This window comes from Stegostoma tigrinum, chromosome 8 (genome assembly GCF_030684315.1).
Source record: "Stegostoma tigrinum isolate sSteTig4 chromosome 8, sSteTig4.hap1, whole genome shotgun sequence".
Classification (NCBI taxonomy): Eukaryota; Metazoa; Chordata; class Chondrichthyes; order Orectolobiformes; family Stegostomatidae; genus Stegostoma; species Stegostoma tigrinum.
In genome coordinates, this window is record NC_081361.1 from 56,846,510 (window position 1) to 56,866,349 (window position 19,840).

Consider the following 19,840-nt stretch of genomic DNA (forward strand, 5'->3'; position numbering starts at 1 on the left):
AATTTCTTGTGCTGTGAAGTTGGTTTGATTTAGGATTGATTAGTACATGATCCTGCAGTCCCCATAACGTTTTAAAATCACAGATTGTTTCCGCATTTGAACAACATAATGGGAATATATAGAAGCTTGCAGTATGATTACAGTATTGAAAAAGATAACAAAGCTAACTATTTTGAAATTGAGCACTCTTTTTAGATATGAATTGAGGTGTATTGGTTTTAAATTTTAGTTTATTAATAGTGAACTATTGTAAGAACAAATAACCACAGCTTTAATTTTTTTTAAAGAATTGTGATCTTCAGTTTTTAGTGTTTTGTGCAGTTAAAATTAAATCAAAGAAACAAAATGTCTTTTATATATCACACATGAAAAGGACATTTGTTTGATTTGGAGTAGTTACTTGTGTTTGTTGTTTGAATTTGCCAGAAACTGCCAACCACTTGCTGGGATAAAGCTCATCATTTCTTTGATCTCCCTGATTTTCTATCTTGGAAAGCCACAGGTGCAACTACAAGGTATTTATTTACTTAAAGTCTGGTATTGCTGCAGTAACGACTATGCATTACTGCACTGGAAGTCCTCTGGGAGAAGTAAACTGTGCCAAAATGGTTGGGACGGGGGTGGGTGGGTGTGGATGAGGTGGTGGGGCAAAATGATGTTGCAGAAGCAGTTTTGGCAAACTTCCATTCAGAGCTCTGAAATTTAGCCAGAAAATGAGATCATCTTGGAGCTTAAGAGGACAAACTATCCTGAACAATATGCCTTAATTTTACAAAGTAAAAACTTGTTTGATGAGACAGTCTTCATAAATTTTCTCATTGTGTGATGGGCGGTGGTGGGGATTGCAGGTGATATTGTGTATTGAACAAATAATATTAAAGAGAGTTGCTGTTTTCTTGGCTGACATTTTCTCACTCTCCCTTTCCACGACTTGGTATGACTCAGTGCGTCTACACTGTAAGTAAAATAGTGGTTTAATGTGAAATATGAGAGGCATATGTAGTTTTCTATTTCAAGAAAATGATCTCAAAGAATGAATGCGTTTCTGTTAGCTGTTGTGCACAAACCCAGGATGAAGTGGTTTATTGAAGGGATGATGAGTGCAAATAACGATAGTTATCACCATGTGTAATGCTATCTGTTGGAAAAACTAAATAGTAACTGACACAAAAAACTATTGTAGGTTTGAACAAAATCAAAATAAACTATTTTTAGATATTCAGCTGTTGTATACAAGCACTATATGGAGTAATGTTTAAAACAATTTTCAAAGCAAGAAACTGAGACGTGATAGAACTCTTCATGGGATATCAATAACTGCAGAAATGAATTCTATGCTGCGATAAAATCCTTTATGGTTTAATATGATTGCTTAAAATGTGTTAAATCTAGACAGACTGTTCATTCTGAGAGCAGTGGCTTGCTGAGCTGCCAGAAGTGCAGTTTGTGAATGTGGCATTACACCAAGGTGCATCTATCCTCCCACTGTGATGTCAAAGATCCCATTCCATTGTTTGAAAAGGAGCAGGGGAGTTCCCCAATGTTGCCTGGCCCATGTCTATCCCTTAAACAGAGTACAAAATCTGGTGATTAGTAAATGCTTGTGGGACCTTTCTAATTGTAATCTTATTGATTCTAATTAGTTGTTTTATTTTGCTATTTTGCAATAATGGATGTGGGAGGAGGGCTGTTGTCTACGTTATTGCATCAATGCTGTTCTTCAGCTTCCTTGTTGAAACACGCTGTCCCATTATCTAAGAAGCTTCCCACTGTACTGCAGCTTCTCTATAGGACAAGTGGGAAACTATTCAACCGCTGTCACTTGCCCTTCGCAACCAGGACCACAGAGGTTTTGTCTTCAAGCTGCGGTATGAAGATGATGCTTGTGTGTGCACACATTCAGAGGCCAAGTTCGAAATTATCATTGATCTATTCACAGAGGCATATGAGAGACCAAACTTAGGCTTAACATTGAGATGGCAAAGGTCCTCTACCATCCTGTTCCCACTGCACAACACTGTCCCTGACTATCAAGATCCACAGTGAACTACTGAGAACAATATGGATCAAATTCCATGTCCTGGAAACTTCCTCTCAACAAGTGCAAACATGGAGGTTGAAGTTCTGTATGGCTTTCAATATGCGACCAGAGCTTCGGCCATCTGGAGGAACAAAGTGTTTGATAACAAAGCCTTCAAACCTAACACCAAGTTCATGGTATTCTGGGCACCAGTGTTACCAGTCCCTCCTGTGTGCATCGGAGACATAGATACCTTAAAGCAGACACCTCAGTCCCCTTGAGAAATATCACAGCAATGCTTCAGCAAAATCCTGCACATCCAATAGTGGGGTAGGTGCTCTGCTGGTGGTGATGCCCATAATTGAGCCTACTAACAACCTACTCTGTGGCAAAGTAGTAGTATTCCTACTGCTGTACTGGAAGGTCTAGTCACCCAGGTTCATATCTCATCTCTCCAGAGGTGTGTAATAACATCCCTGAACAGGTTGGAAAAAAATAGAAAATTTCTATGTCGTCCAGTTTATGAATATTACAATAAAATGAACTGATTGCAGTGTGTTATTTTCTTGGTTTTCAAATCACTGAAGAAACTGCTTATGGTTCACTCTCCTGCAGTAATGCCATCTGTGCTCTTTTAGGTTAGATCTTTATGACCATTCATAGTTTTATGCTTGAAACAGGCCCTTACGGCCCAACCAGTCCATGCTGAACATAATTCCAAAAGTAAACTCGTCCCACCTGCCTGCTTCTGGCCCATATCCCTCCAAACCTTTACTATTCATGTCCCTTTCCTAATGTCTTGTAACCGTAATTGTGCCCACATCCAGCCCTTCCTCAAGAGCCTCATGCCATATGTGAACCACTTTCTGTATAAAAATTTGCCCTTCATGTCTTTTTAAATCTCTCCTCTCACCTTAAAAATATGCCTGCTGGTCTTGAAATCCCCTAACCTAGGGAAAAGACATCTACCACCAACTCTATCTGTACCCGTCATTTTTTTTAAACTACTGTCTGGTCACCTGTCAACCTCCGATGCTTCAGTGAAAAATGAACCAGCTTAACCAGCCTTTCTTTATAACTCAAACCTTCCGTACCCCGCAATATCCTTGTAAATCTCTCCTGAATCGTCTCCTGATTAATAATATCCTTTCTATAACTGGGGGACCAGAACTGGATGCAGTATTCCAGAAGAGGCCTCACCATTTGTCCTGTACAGCCTCAACATGACTTCCCAATTCCAATATTCAAAGGATTGAGCAATAAAGGCAAGCGTGCCAGATGCCTTTGTAACCACCCCGTCTATATGTGATGCAAACTTCAAACAATTATGTACCTGCACCCCTACATCCCTCTGTTCTACAACAGTACCCCAGGCTCTACCATTAATTGTATAAGTTATACCCTTGTTTGTTTTAACAAAATGCATATGTGTGGCCTATACCAAATGGGATAGACCTCAAATAGATCGGGCACTCAAAATTGGGCATCCACGAGGCTTTATAGGCCACCAGCAGCAGCACAATTATACTCTCAAACAATCCATAATCTTGTGACCCAGCCTATACACCACTCTATCATCATTAGGCTAGAACATCAACCCTGGTTCAATGGAAAGAGGGAAAATCCTCATAATAAAAAAAAATGATGTAGTATCAATAAAATAGTACAATTTATTTGCTGGAAACCCAAGTCTGATCCTCGTGTTCTTTACTCATTAGCTATAATTGAGAATTGTTCTATATTGTAATTTTTCTGAATTTATTCTGTAATCATTGCGAGGAGGTCTAGTTAACTTCTTCCAATGTCTGTAGGAACATGTGGAATTGCACTTAGAGAAACTGTTTAGGGATCCTAATATTGAATTACATCAGAATGACATCTGGACCTGATAATTTGCATTAATTATGGCTGAATAAATTTTTTTATAAATTCCAAATACATCGGACATAGTAGGTGTCCTCCAAAACAATTTAAATATTTACATGTTTTATTGTCGTTGCTATATTGATTTTGAGTAAAGCCTAAAAGTCATTGTTAGAGTGCTGTTCACGGGTTAATTGTGGTTACTAAACCCTTATGGAAAAAATAACTGTTGCTTGTTTACTCAAGATAAAGCTGTTTGCAGTCTGCAAGTCAAAATGTAGTTTGCCTCTTCTACACTGTATCAACAAATGGTCATGTGCAACACAAATTACCAGCATCCAAATCAGCTGAATTGTACCTACAACTATTGTCCATGTGCAAAGTTACTTGCTAACTGATCAACAGATTAACTGGTTTTGGAAATTGTGGGATATTATGTGCAAACTGAGTTTTGTTTGCTGGCAAAACTAAAGAGAGTACACTTTTAACAATTCTTCTTGAACTCCTTTTAGGGCACTCGAAGGACTTGAAAATGCTAGATCTGTATAAGATTAAAAACATAAGTTTGTCATTTGCTTTTGATTATCATCGGGGCATGAATGTAACACACCCTGTCTAGATCAGGCTTTAGCCATCTTGATGGCAAACTTCCAGTCTTATAATTGAGTGGCGTAAATTTTTATTTTAGTGTGAAGGTTTCCTGAGTGTTTCCAGGGAAATACAAGTTGACCTTTAAGATTTAATGCTGCTGATATGTACAGTGCTCAAATCGTACAATCCCTGCAGTGTGGAAGCAGGCCCATTTGGCCCAATGAGTAAAACATCCTACCCAGGCTCACCACCGCCCCCCCCCCCCAACCCTGTCTCTGTAACCCTGCAGTTCCCATGGCTAATTCACCTAGTCTGCACACCCCAGACACTACGGGCAATTTAGCATGGCCAGTCCACCTAACATGTACAACTTTGGACTTTGGAAGGAAACTGGAGTACCTGGAGGAAACCCGCACAGATTTGGGGAGAATGAGCAAACTCCCCTCAGACAGTTGCACAAGGGTGGAATTGAACTCAGGTGCCTGGCACTGAGGCAGCGGTGCTAACCACTAAGCCACTGTGCCACCCTAAATGGGACAGTGAATAGGACAGTAGTTGTATCTTCATTGAAACTAAATATTTGTGAACTCTGTGTACAGTATAATAATGGGACTTCAAGATATGCTACACATGCTATCGGAGATCTGTTACCTCCAAGATACGTTGCTGGGTAACAACCTGACCCACTTTTAGGCCCACCTCAAATCATCGTCTATTCTTGCTTTCAGCTCGGTGATGCTTTTATATCTTAAATGTGCCTATTAAATCTAATAACATCATTATCATCATAATGAAGTGGTGTTTTTCAAAAATGTTGCATGAAGTGGTTGAATATTGCTCCAGCAAGGATTTTTTAACATATACAAATGAAGACATTCCCCAGTGATTATTACAGATATAAGTGTTTCCCTTTTCATTGTAGAGATAGACAACTGAATTAGCGTTGAAATCCTTGGAGATCTTTCCTCTGTAACAGAGTGAAATAATTTGTTGGGAGCATGGGACTAAGTTGCTACTGGTTTTGCATAAGTCAGCTAGGATGGGTAGCTGACATGATGTCCCAACTCATAAAATTATTAAATCATACACCAACGGAAGAGGTCATTTGGCACATTGTGTCTGCAATGACTCTGAAAGAACTGTTCAATTCATCTCAGTCCACTGATCTTTCTCCATGTCACTGCATTTATGGACAGCCTAATGGCCTTTACAATCTCTCATACAACAGGGTGTTGCAGTGACATCAATTTTAAACTACTTACTGTACCTGGAAAGGCTGAAAACTATTTGCATCCTTATACGTAGTCATTTACTTGTTGGTGCCTTTCCCATTTAAATGAAGCCTGCATATAAGGACCACTTTTGTTTGCACTGTGGACTAAAAATAGGAAAAGATGCTGTTTTAAATGAAGGAAAGACGTTATTTGCTATTTTTAAAAGTTGTCGTGGGCTCTGGAGAGCTCAGCATAGTTTTAGCCTCTTAATTAGTGGATAGGTGGCTGTCGACAATGCAGCGGAAAGATGCAGCCTGTAAAACTGGAAGCATCAACCTATTTTTTTTCCTTTCCATGGAAGTGACAAAAAATCCCTCATAGTGAATTAATCTTCCTCACCTTTCCTGTATGCTTCTTCCTATAAATCACTGTTGAAAAGTTAAGGGGAAACTGTCTTCTGAGCTACTGAAAGGGCAAATTCTCATGCAGTGAAAGGAAGACTGAGAATCAGTATACCCACAATCTCATGTCATCAACAAGGTGTCTGAAGAAATTAAAAAGAAGTTTTAAAAGTCGAAGGAAAACATTTCATCTACGCCTTCATCTGAACTGGTGCTATTGAACTGTTTCTGATTTATTTCTTTGGGCACTTATAATCATGTTTGTGTGTCTGCATGTGTAAATGGGAATTTTCAAAAGGGCTAAAGTTTAAATTATATAGTTATAGATTAGCAAGTCAACTCGTCTAGTTTTCCCATTAGTTTAGAAGTTGATTACAATAAATATCTCTTGTTTTCGAGGGGAAAAAAAAACTGATACAATTTTTCTTTTAACTAGAATTAGAGTGAAGTAGCATTGGGCAACTTGATGGTTTAAGCAAATTTTCACATTTGTGACAACCCTAGAAATGGTGAGGCTTGATTTTAGTGCACTGCACTAGTGTCATTTAAGGCTAATGAAGTTTTGGATTTCCTGCCCATCCTCCTCTTGTCCAGTTCCCAGTGCCTGACTTGCTTTGAATTGGAAATGAGACCTGACTCAAGAAGTCACTGTCATTGTCTGTTAGCTGAATCTTACTCTTTTTTTTGGCTAAATGCGTGTTACAGCAGGTTTTTTGAAGGATTTGTTACCAAATGAGGCCGAGCATGTTTTCTCTCTATGTGTTATCAAACTTGTTTCATTATCAGACTTGCCTCTTTAACTACCTACCTACCTTTATGGCAGCCCTCACAATGGATACCAGCCCCATCTTACCACACATCATTCCAGAACAACTCACCACTACTGGGATATTCTAGAATTAACAAGCATCTTTGCACACACCCTTTTAAAAGGGTTTTGTGCAACCAGACAAGCACTGTCAGTCTGGAGCCGCCCTGAAGTGTTCCTGACATTTGCTCCAGAAGTGGTAGCCTGGTACAACATAACCCTGCTTCTGGACAGAGATATAGAATTCCAACTGGATGGTTGGTGCAGACTCTGTTCACCTAGGACAGCAGCAGAGGCCATGGCACCAGTCCATGCCAACCTGTTCTGAAGTTGTCTCAGCAATCTGGAGCAATTCCCAGCAGCGAAGAAAAAGATCAGTACAGTTTCATCAATCCAAAGGAAGGCTGAGCTCTGTAAGAAGAAGGTTAATGTCCCTCCAACAGCATAAGCACCACCATCTTTTCTGTGACACATCACACTCACTTTTCCTCTACTATTGTATCGACTACTATTACTTTCTCATTATTACCTGCAACATCTTCGTTCACTCACTGTCACCCACCTCAATCCTGACATCACAACCACACATTGCCTACTTACTCACTTCGGACACCTCCTCACCTGCACCAAAAATAACAGCTATGCCACCCATTTCCATTTTGCATTACCACTTGCCAGTCTCACATTCCACACCCACAGGAAGACAGACAGAGTCTAGATGACATTTCGCCATTCAGATCTTGATAAGGAGCGAATCCCAACTCTGAACACAGCGAGTGGCTGGCTGACTGACTGACTGTGTCCAAATTCTTCAACTGATATTGAAGGCTGCTCTTGAGTTACTGTGCTGGACCTCCTCTCTGAAAGTTACCCGCCTTGACTGGACTGACAGCCATGACAAGCTTCTTGCTTTGTGTCTGTGCTAAGCATCACAGCTAGATCAATGTAAAAGAACCCAGTAGCTCTAACTGAGGGTGCAACGTACAAAAAGGCAGTGCAAGACTGTGGCAGTGCTGTGAACATCCATGTAGGCTCAGGGTTTGTCAGCATTTTGACAGCAATTGAACACCTAAGGCCTGGCATTTTGAAATCACATTGTTACCTATGAAACATTTCCAGCTATTTGCTTCCCATAGTTTTCTATTCACTTACTGAATTCTGTGGTAATAGGAACTGCAGATGCTGGAGAATCCTAGAGAAGAAGGTGTAAAGCTGGATGAACACAGCAGGCCAAGTAGTATCTTAGGAGCAGGAAAGCTGATGTTTTGGGCCTAGATCCTTCATCAGAAATGGGGGAGGTCAGAAATGGGGGAGGGGAAGGGGGATCTGAAATAAATAGGGAGGGGGGAGGCGGATCGAAAATGGATTGAGGAGAAGCTAGGTGGAGAGGAGACAGACAAGTCAAAGAGGTGGGGATGGAGCCAGTAAAGGTGAGTGTAGGTGGGGAGGTAGGAAAGGGATAGGTCAGTCCAGGAGAACGGACAGGTCAAGGGGGAGGGATGAGGTTAGTAGATAGGAAATGGGGGTGCAGCTTGAAGTGGGAGGAGGGGATAGGTGAGAAGAAAAGCAGGTTAGGGAGGTGGGGACAAGCTGGGCTGGTTTTGGGACGCAGTAGGGGGAGGGGAGATTTTGAGGCTTGTGAAATTCACATTGATACCGTTGGGCTGCAGGGTTCCCAAGTGGAATATGAGTTGCTTTCCGGCAACCTTTGGGTGGAATTATTGTGGCACTGCAGGAGGCCCATGATGGACATGTCATCTGAGGAATGGGAGGGGGAGTTGAGATGGTTCGCGACTGGGAGGTGCAGTTGTTTATTATGAACTGAGTGTAGGTGTTCTGCAAAGCGGTCCCCAAGCCTCCGCTTGGTTTCCCCAATGTAGAGGAGGCCACAATGGGTACAGCAGATGCAGTATACCACATTAGCAGATGTGCTTGTTGCCTGGAATGGGGGTGAGGAAGGAGGTGTGGGAGCAGGTGTAGCACTTCCTGTGGTTGCAGGGAAAAGTGCCAGGTGTGGTGGGGCTGGAGGGGAGTCTGGAGCAGACAAGGGAGTCACAGAGAGGGTGCTGCCTCCGGAAGGCAGACAAGTGTGGGGAGGGAAAAATGTCTTTGGTGGTGGGGTCGGATTGCAGATAGCAGAAGTGTCGGAGGATAATGCATTGGATCCGGAGGTTGGGGGGTGGTACGTGAGGATGAGGGGAATTTTTTTTTGTTGTTATTGCGGGGACGGGGTGTGAGGGATGTGTTGCGGGAAATGCGGGAGACATGGTCGAGGGCGTTCTTGACCACTGTGGGGGGTGATGTTGTGGTCCTTGAAAAACGAAGACATCTGGGATGTGCAAGTGAAATGCCTCATCCTGGGAGCCGATGCGGAGGAGCCCAAGGAATTGGGAATAGAGGATGGCATTTTTGCAGGAAGGTGGGTGGGAGGAGATGTATTCTAGGTAGCTGTGGGAGTCGGTGGGCTTGAAATGGATATTAGTTTCGAGGTGGTTGCCGCAGATGGAGACAGAGAGGTCCAGGAAGGAGAGACAGGTATTAGAGATGGCCCAGGTGAACTTGAGGTTGGAGTGGAAGGAGTTGGTGAAGTGGATGAACTGTTCAAGCTCCCCTTGGGAGCACGAGGTGGCGCCGATGCAGTCATCAATGTAACGGAGGAAGAGGTGGGGTTTAGGGCCAGTGTAGGTAGGGAAGAGGGATTGTTCCACATAACCTACAAAGAGGCAGGCATAGCTTGGGCCCATGCGGGTACCCATGGCCACCCCCTTAGTCTGTAGAAAGTGGGAGGAATTGAAAGAGAAGTTGTTGAGGGTGAGGACGAGTTCAGCTAAGCAGATGAGGGTGTCACTGGAGTGGGACTGCTCAGAAGCGGAGGGTCTTTAGAGCATCTGCATGGGGAATACAGGTGTATAGGGACTGGATGTCCATAGTAAAAATGATGAATTGGAAGTTCTGGAGGAGGTAGAGGGTGTGGGTAATGTCACTGTTGTAGATAGGGAGTTCCTGGGCCAAGGGGGAGAAAATGGAGTCGAGACAGGTGGATCTCCATATCTATTTCTAGCCTACCGACTCCCACAGCTACCTAGAATATACCTACCTAGAATATCCGCCCCCCCCCCCCGGCAGTGGTCAAGAACGCCCCCGTTCGTGTCTCCTGCATTTCCTGCAACTCATACGTCACACCCTGTCCCCGCAATAACAACCAAAAAAGAAACCCGCTCATCCTCACATGCCACCCCATCAACCTCCAGATCCAACGCATCATCCTTCGACACTTCCACCATCTACAATCCGACCCCACCACCAAAGACATTTTTCACTCCCCACACTTGTCTGCTTTCCGGAGAGACAACTCTCTCAGTGACTCCCTGTCGGCTCCACACTCCCCTCCAGCCCCACCATACCCGGCACATTTCCCTTCAACCACAGGAAGTGCTACACCTGCCACCACACGTCCCCCCTCACCCCCATCCCAGGCCCCAAGAAGACTCTCCAAGCAGATCTGCGTCTGCCGATGTGGTATACTGCATCTACTGTACCCATTGTGGCCTCCTCTACATCGGGGAAACCAGGCGGAGGCTTGGGGACCGCTTCGCAGAACACCTATGCTCGGTTCATAATAAACAACTGCACCTCCCAGTCGCAAACCATTTTAACACCCCCTCCCATTCCTCAGACGACATGGCCCTCCTGCAGTGCCACAATGATGCCACCCAAAGGTTGCAGGAACAGCATCTCATATTCCGCTTGTGAACCCTGCAACCCAATGGTATCAATGTGGATTTCACAAGCTTCAAAATCTCCCCACCCCATACCGCATCCCAAAACCAGCCCAGCTTGTCCCCGCCTCCCTAACCTGTTCTTCCTCTCACCTATCTGCTCCTCCCACCTCAAGCCGCACCCTCATTTCCTACCCACTAACCTCATCCCGTCCTCCCTGGACTGGCCTATCTCCTCCCTACCTCCCCACCTACACTCACCTTTACAGGCTCCATCCCCGCCTCTTCGACTTGTCTGTCTCCTCTCCAACTACCTTCTCCTCTATCCATCTTCTGTCTGCCTCCCCCTCCCTCCTTATTTATTTCAGATGCCCAGTTTCTGATGAAGGGTCTAGGCCTGAAACATCAGCTTTCCTGCTGCTAAGATGCTGCTTGGCCTGCTGTGTTCATCCTGCTGTTTACTTATCTCTCATTAAGTTCTGTGGAACAGGTTTTCAGATTACTGTTGTAAGCTTCTGATGAATCAACTGTTTAAAACTAAATTAATACAGAGTTTGTGCAATATTAAATAAACAATATTAGAAGTATAGCGGTTAGAATTATTTGATTTTTTTGGGATATGTGACAGTATTATTCCACCGAGTTTCTAACTGGACAGAAACTAGATTTTCTGTGTTCTTCATTAATTTAGTAACCGTCCACGTTTTGATCAGGGCTGGCATTTCTTCCCTTCTCAAACACATTCTAAAGTTTATCAATGGATTATCTATGATGTTCCTTTTGTCAGTGTGCTCCATTTCCTTGTTCAAAAAGGCCCATGAATTTTGTCAGATATTTGTGAATAGCAGACACAGGGAATTTAGGGTGGCACAATGGTTAGCATTGCTTCCTTAGAGCAACCAGGACCTGCATTCGATTCCTGCTTTGGGTGATTGTCTGTCTGGAGTTTGTATGTTGTCCCCGTATCTGCATGGGTTTCCGCTGGGTCCTGTGGTTCCCCCCACAATCTGCGGATATGCAGGTTAGGTGGATTGGCCGAGGGAAAATGCGGGTATACAGGGTTAGGATGGATTGAACTTCAAAGGGTCAGTGCAAATTCGTTGGATTGAATGGCCTTTTCCACACTGTAGGGATTTTGTGATTCTCTTATTATCCTACCTTTGGGGCTGAATGAAAAGTAGTGAAAGAATATTGCACTAACCTCAGCACTGTTTGGTTTTCAATTTTTGAAAATTCTCATCACGAGCTGGATATTCGAATTAAAACTGAGGTGATGATCTACAAGAAGTTGAAAAGATTGAGGCTTATTTGCCTATTTAAAGAAGGTTTGACTATTAATATTTGGAGTGCATTTCTCATTAAGAGGGTATTTGAGAATAACAGTGTGTTCTCACTGAGGCCCATATTTCCTTATGTTGGTAATTCTGACAAAAAGAAAGACTTTCAAAAGCTAGAAAATGAAGGCAGCAAACAGAAACAGACTTTTTAATGTTTATACTTTTTCTCTAAATCTGGTTTTCATCTTGAAATATGTTTACAGAAATGACTTGAAAACGAAAACATTTTAATTTGTTAAAGCCCGCTAAGTCTTCATTAAAAAGCATTCCAAAAGTAAATTTGTGCAAGAACTGACATTAGCTAAATTAAAGGAAAGTTTTCTTAGTGCCATTGCAACTTTCAACCAGTGGTAAAATATTTATGCACTACAGGATTATTATAAAATGCTTCACAAAATGTTAACTGAATGTTTTGTACATTTACTGAAGGCCAGAAGCCCTATCTAACATAAACTGGAAAATTGCAGGTGAACTGTCTTTTATTACCAATATGTTTTGCCGGAATCAAGGCACAATAATTGTAACACAGAACTTAGCTTTTCCCATTATTTCAATGTAGTTCACAAAGTGCATTGTTGAGTGGTTGCATGTCTGACCAGGGGCTACAAAATTGTGAAAGGCTGCTATGAGTTCAAGTTAGCCTAACAAATTGAACAATCTCCTTCAGAAACAAATTTATTCAGGATTATGTCAGGGCATGCAATCACTTAAAGGGAAGATGTATTTTAGTTGGAGCATATGTTAAAAGTCCCTGTAGAAACCAGTCTAATCTTGAATAGGCTCAAGAATGGCACAGCATGGCTGAAAGCAGACTTCAGGCTTTTCCCATGTTGTGTTGGAGGCCCTGAGACAGGAAGTAGAGAACAGGAAGATGTAATCTATCAGCAGAGGCTCAGAAAGTCCTCCAGGCAAATTTTGTGAAGGCAAAGACATCAATAGCCATGACAGTTGATGCCAGAATTTGAACATCAAGGGCCTGGATGCAGTGCTGAAGAAATCCTATGATCTTGTCAATGTCATCAAATTCACTTAATGTAACTTCAAATGTTGTCTGCCTTGAACTGCTCCCTATCCTCACCCATTTCCTTGGACCACACTCCATCGCTCCATTGCCAATGATCTTTACTAACGATGACTCATGTTTAACTTGCATAGTTTCACTTATCTTCACACACTGAGAAATATTGCAAGCCTCAAATAAACATCTCATAGATGGTACACAATGTTAGTATTCAACTATTACAGCCATGTCACCAAGACTTTGCATCAAGCTCACTAACATACTCATGCCTTGTGGAAATCTAAGAACAGTACATCCTCCAGTTCACCTTTATCAACTGCACGTGTTACCTTCTCAAAGAACCCCAATCGATTGGTTGAGCATGCATCCCTATTCACCAAGCTGTATTAACTCTGCTTCATTACCCTAATTCATTCAATATTCTTACTATAATGTCTCTAATAATGTCTTCTAACATTTCCCTGTGACAAATATTAAGCTATTTGGCATGTGATTCCTGCTTTCCATCTCTCTCCCTTTTTGAAGCAAGGAGTAATGTTTACTGTCTCCTCATCTTATAAGACCATCCACAAAGGAAAGGATTTTTGGAAAATTAAAACTAATACATAAAATATCTCACTCATCATTTTTGAGATACAGGGATGAGGTCCATGAGGACACGTGCATTTATCAGTCTGCAGTTCCAACATTTTACTCTACAATTTCTCTGCTGGTTGTGATTTTGCCGAATTATTCCCACACTTCCATTTCCTGATTTATTGCAGCTTCTGGGATGTTACTAATGTTGTACCTAGTGAAGACTGATACAAAATACCTGTTCAATTCGTTTGCCATTTTCTATTTCCCGCCATTAATGCTCCATTGCCACTTTTCATTGATCATTTTCACGTGTTAACTCTTTTCACCTTCATATATGTATAGAAAATCTCACTATCTGTTATATTTTTGGCTAGCCGTCTCCCATACTTTAACTTTGCCATCTTTATTAACTTGTTGGTAATTTTTTGCTGTTTGTTAGATTCTTTTCAATTTTCGGACCTGCCACCGATCTTTATACAAGTATGTGTATTTCCAGTTTGATTCCTACTATATTTAACATTTCTAGTTAACTATAGATCATGAGTCTGACTGGCTGTGCTTTTGTTACCTCATTTTCCCCTTTTTTAGTTTTAATAAATAGCCCATTAGCCTGGTAATTGCAAGAAAAAAAAGCTTTGACAATGCATTTTTTTTAAGCAATATTCAGTTCCATGTATTATTTTAATTCTCGCTTGACTGTGAATCCCCAATATTTGTCTATGATGTACATTGGCCAAAAGTCTCAAAAATGGAAAGTACTTCTTGGTGTTTGAGTTTCCTCATCTTTAAACTGTTGCATCAGTTCAGGATTAGCATAATTAAATGCATCATTTACACCTTATTAGATCAGTTTTTTTAAAATTTACACTGATTTTCAGGCTAATTTTAAGGACTGAGTGGTTACAATGAAAATTTCTCTGTGAATCTTCTTGCCTTTTGAAATTTTGAATTTGTGGAGCTATTGCCATGGAACTATCCAATAATGCAGGATTATAAACCCTGCTGCAACCACTTGAGGATTTTAGCTGTCTCTTCTTCATGAATACTCCCTCATGAAAATATTCTTTGGCTCAAGATTTATATCCTGATTTATCACTTGAAAATAGTAGAAATGGAATTTCAGACATGCTGGAAATGAAAGAACTGCATGCATGGTGATAGACATGTTCAATATGTAGGCCACTCAGAGTGTCAGTAAGTGAGTGGGAACCTGCATCTAAGATGTGCTACAGTGATGTAAGTGTGAATGTAGGGAAGCTTTTAATTGCAAATTTCATCCTGACTGTGTGTGTGCTTCATGAGATGCAGTGTAAGTTTGCAAGGCATTGGTGAGCATTGGTGACAGACAATAGTTCAAAGCTGTGTACCAATTACTTAGTCGTAGAATCCCTACAGTGTGGAAGCAGGCCCTTCAGCCCAACAAGCCGACACCGACCCTTGCAGCAACCCACCCTGACCCATCCCTCATAATCTACACGCCCCTGAATACTACCAGCAATTTAGCATGGCGCATCCACCTAGCCGGCACATCTTTGGACTGTGGGAGGAAACCCATGCAGACCCAGGGAGAATGTGCAAAATCCACATAGACGGTCACCCACGGCTGGAATAGAACCTGGGTCTCTGGCGCTGTGAGGCTGCAGTGCTAACCACTGAGCCACCATGTCGCCATGTCCATCAGTTTTCTTGGAGCATGATGTTTCCTTTTACATATGTATCCAGTTAATATTTTTGGCATGAGCATGATCACAGTTTAGAAAGTAGTGTTGTTCTCTGAAGATGATGCCTACAACCACCAAAAAAAGACAGCCTCTTTGACCTAACCTCAACCAATATAGGCTCAACTTTGCTTGCAATGCAGTGGAGCATTGGGGCATCACTGTCTAATTTCGCTGCTTTTCTATAGACTTTTTCATGTATTTTATGTTGGATTTTCTTTCATGTTGTTTGTCCCAGATGTTCTGATGATCTTTCTAAAACCTGTTGAAAGATTTTAAATGCATTTTGAGCCTTTCCAAAAATACTAATTTCTACCCACATAAACTCTCATTAGTCGCCTGCATTTGTTTGAGTGGAGACTGTGGCCTATTGTTCATAGTAGACTAGTAATCCACCACCCGTAATATTCATGAGTTCAGTTCCCACCATGTCAAATGATGAAATTTGAGATTACAAATTTGAAAAAAATATTCTGGAATTGAAAGCTAGTCTAATGGCAACTATGTAACGATTGGTGTTTGAAGAGAATGCTGATTCTCAAATGGTCTTTATCTTTATCTTATTTGGCTTGTAGAGACTCCAAACCCACAGCTAAGCGGTTGACTCCTTGAAATGGGCTTAGTAAGCCATTTAATTCGAGTGGCAATAAACGCTGGCCTAGCCAATGTCACTCACATCCCATAAATGAAAAAAATAGCTAATCCCATGATATTCTATTTTATATAGCCTGGTCCTCTGAGAAAGAATGAAATTTCTTATGAGCTGAAAAAGTACATTGTGTTCTGTTCATTGGTCAATTTGTCAGCATTCAATTATATATGTCCATTGACTGTTTTCTGTTTTGTGTGCTTATGGTCAAGCCAAGCTAAAGTCAAATTACAGAGAAAGAGAAGCTGAAAGCAAGCTGGAAACTTACAACTTAAGACACATTACAATTATTCATAATAAGCCATGTTCCCACATAGAACCTGGCATTCATCTCTGAATATATCCAAAGATGCAGAATATATTTAACTTACAATGATGGATGTACCAGCAAATAGAGGAATCTATCGGATCAATGGATTTTGGTGTACAAGACCTATTCATTCACAGTCAGCATGGATTATCACATGTAGCATAACCTACACAAATGAACTCTCATCTATTTCCTCTGAGCTGAAGGTCACTGCATGTTCAAGAAGCTGTGTAAGAGCTTTTGAAAAATATTTCTGCTTAAAAATTGTATGATGATTGAACAATATACATTCCAGCAGAGATACCAGGGAAATGGTGAACCCGTAAAACTAAGGTGGCACTGTTACAGCACATGGTTTCTTCATGTAAATTTAGCACAATAATCAATAGAATAAGCCATGACCAACTTATAGAAAAAGCCTCAGATCCACAATTGAGAAGCATCTACTCATGTGAGTTGATAATTTTTTTTAATGCATTCACGGGATGAGGACATCACTGGCTCGGCAGCATTCATTGCCCAGAGTCTGGCCATTGCTGTGGGTCTGGAGTCACATATAGGCCACTCCAGGTAAGGATGGCAGTTTCCTTCTCTGAAGGACATTAGTGAACCAGATGAGTTTTTCCTGACCATTGATTCATGGTCATCATTAGATTCTTAATTCCAGATTTTTGTTATTGAATTCAAATTCCACCATCTGTTATGGTGGGATTTGAACCTGGGTCCCCCGAACATTATCTGGGTGCCTGGATTAACAGGCCACTGATAATGCCACTAGCCCATTGTCTACTCTAAATTTAACTTTAGATAATGCCACAAACCTTGGCAGTCTACTTTGAATCCATCGTGTCTGATCTGAAAATGAAGCCCAAAAGTGTAGTCTGAGACACAGAGTTACAGACAAAGCTTGATCAACTAGCTCAAATGCAATGTTTACAAACAAATAGTCTGCAAAAGGGTTATCCATGCTTCCCATCACAGTCAGATTCCTTCTAAAATGTGCCCCAATTGTGCAGGTATCCATTGAGTCTCAAGACCATGCCATGCTTCAGTGAAACTCTTATGCAAAAATGAAACATGTTGCAAAGATATAGGTTATTGAAGAAGAACATTTTAACAGTGAACACAAAGAGCAATCTACTCTGAAGGGTCAAACCCAGCATATGTCTACCATCACATATGGTAAATCATGAGTTCATTAAAGGATTGGAAATTCGAGTTCTATTGTCATCCATGTTAGCATGGAAGTCTTTATGGTGAGCAACACGTGCTTGCAATTTTTCATATTTTGGGAACAGTCACAGAATTACAGTAAAAATTTCAAGCTAGACAAGTTTGTATTCTGTGTGGCCAAAGGCAGGGCTTATGAGATATGGAACAAAAGCAGAAGTTGCTGGAATAGCTAAGCAGGTCTGGCAGTATCTGTGAAGAAAAAATCAGAGTTAATATTTCAGGTCCGGTGACCCTTCCTCAGAGCTAGGGAAGGGTCACCGGACCTGAAATGTTAGCTCTAAATTTTTCTTCAGAACTGCTGCACTTTTCCAGCAACTTCTGTATTTGTTCCTGATTTACAGCATCCACAGTTCTTTTGGTTTTTATTAACGAGCTATACTTGGGTTCAAACTAGAATATCCCACTGGAACTAATATGATTGATGACAATAATTATCTAAAACAGTATTCTTCCTTATTTGCTGGAATTGGGGAGATTGAAGTGTTCTTTCAAGCTCTTTGCGTGTCAATTCTGCTGTATCTGCAAAAATTAAGATGGTTGCCCTTTGTGTCACAAGAGGTGAAACAACTTGAAGTGGACAATATCATTAAGCAAATCAACTCGTTTAAATGGATATTGAATCTAGTCTCTGCAAAATTAAAAAACCTAGGCTATGCACTGACTTTGGCTAACTAATCCAACATTTACAGTCTCTGGAGTCTTGCCATTCAACCAGACATTCTTTAACTACCATTAGCCTAGTAAAATTTATATTTCACAGCTTTTGTCACTTCAAAAGATGTGCTTCAGTACTGCAGACTTAAGTGAGAATTAAGTTCAACACCTAATACATTCCAGAAATAATTTCGTTAATTCACCAAATTTTATGTGTACATGCCTCCGTAATGCCCCTGTGATCTGTAGAACATGTTGTTATGTAATGTACATTATACTGCTGTCAATCACTAACACCTCAACACAGCATATAATGTATTGTCCTGTGAGCCTGTAATCAAAGGAGCAACTGTTATAGAAGTCTGAAGTGTAGCCTTTGAGTTAACTCTATGTATCTAATCTAATTTCAAATACAGAAAAAACCTATATCACTGTTTTAACGATCCATGTTGTGTGATTAGTATACTTATAACAAATAAGTTATCTTCCAAATCAGGCAAAGTCCTGACCTGGAAATATATCACCATTCTTTCAGGGTCGGAGTGTCAAAATTCTGCTGGAAGGTCTGGTCCATTTTCAGAAACTGGGTCTCGGTTACATTTGGTTGTCAGAGTCTGATGTTAGCAGTGGGATAACTGTGGGATCTTGCTGTGCATAAATTGGCTACTAATGTTTCAAAATTCTAAGAGTGATGTTTGATTATAAAGCGACTTAGGACATATTGTGATTATGAAAGGCACAGCATGAATTTAAGTCTTACTCTCTTTTAATCATATAGTCAGAAAACTTGATTGTATGGCAGCTGAGAACTGGCAAAGGTAGTTGTCTTTTAGCTACAACCTGATGACCAACAGCAACTGAGAAGATGAATGACTCAAGCTTGTTCCAGTGTTCTCAATGATCATCTCAATGGCACGATTTTCCTGTGCTAGCTTCCTATTGCTGATGTTAATAGTATTTCGTAATTTATTGATTTCAGTATTGAGCCCAATGACTGGGCTTCTACGACCCTCTTGGGTTGTAAATTCCAAAAATTCACCAGCCTTTGAATGAAGAAATTCCTGTATATCTCAGTCCTAAATTGTTTGTCTGTTTATTCTGAGACGGTGTTCCCCAATTCTAGACCCTTCCAAGCAGGAGAAGTATCCAAACGACCCCAATTGCAGAGAATGAGGGCACCTGGAGTAACAGTAACCTAGACCTATCCATAGAATCTGCAGAGAACTCCTCATCCCACCAGTCCCACAAAACTGACGAGAAAGTTGCTTTCAAGTTGGCCTTTGGCCAGAACACCAGTTGACACACAATTCAGCCCAAAACTAGCATTTAGGGTCCAATTTATTTTAATGGGGTTATTGCCTAGCTTGTGGCCTATTCATATTTGTAATTGACATGAGGAAACATTGCCATGACCACAGTTCCAGCTTGGAGATATATGTCATTATCCATCATTTTTGAGGGTTTTACTGCGATGTTTCACCAGAAAAGAGCCCTGAAACTTCACCTCAATATTTCTTCCAAGATGGAACTACTGACAGTACGGAACCTCCCCAATACTGCTGGAATGCCATACCTGCTATATGTTCAAGCCCTGCAGTAGAACTTTAGCATGTGATATACTGATTCAAAAACCTATCAAAAACTTTGTCAAAACAGTATGCTTTCAACAATACTTAAAGGAAGAAAGAGAAGTAAACGCACAGCAATGTTTAGGAAGGGAATA

At 41.1% G+C, this 19,840-nt stretch overlaps 1 protein-coding gene across 6 annotated transcripts in view; it reads left to right on the top strand.

The window, feature by feature from the left end:
• Positions 1-19,840, top strand: part of fggy (FGGY carbohydrate kinase domain containing) — a 490,678-nt gene that overhangs the window by 240,355 nt on the left and 230,483 nt on the right. For all 6 annotated transcript variants that reach the window (XM_048538754.2, XM_048538757.2, XM_048538755.2 and 3 more), the window contains one exon: positions 427-515. In XM_048538754.2, coding sequence (XP_048394711.1) covers positions 427-515 — 89 coding nt within the window. The remainder of the gene's footprint in view (positions 1-426; positions 516-19,840) is intronic.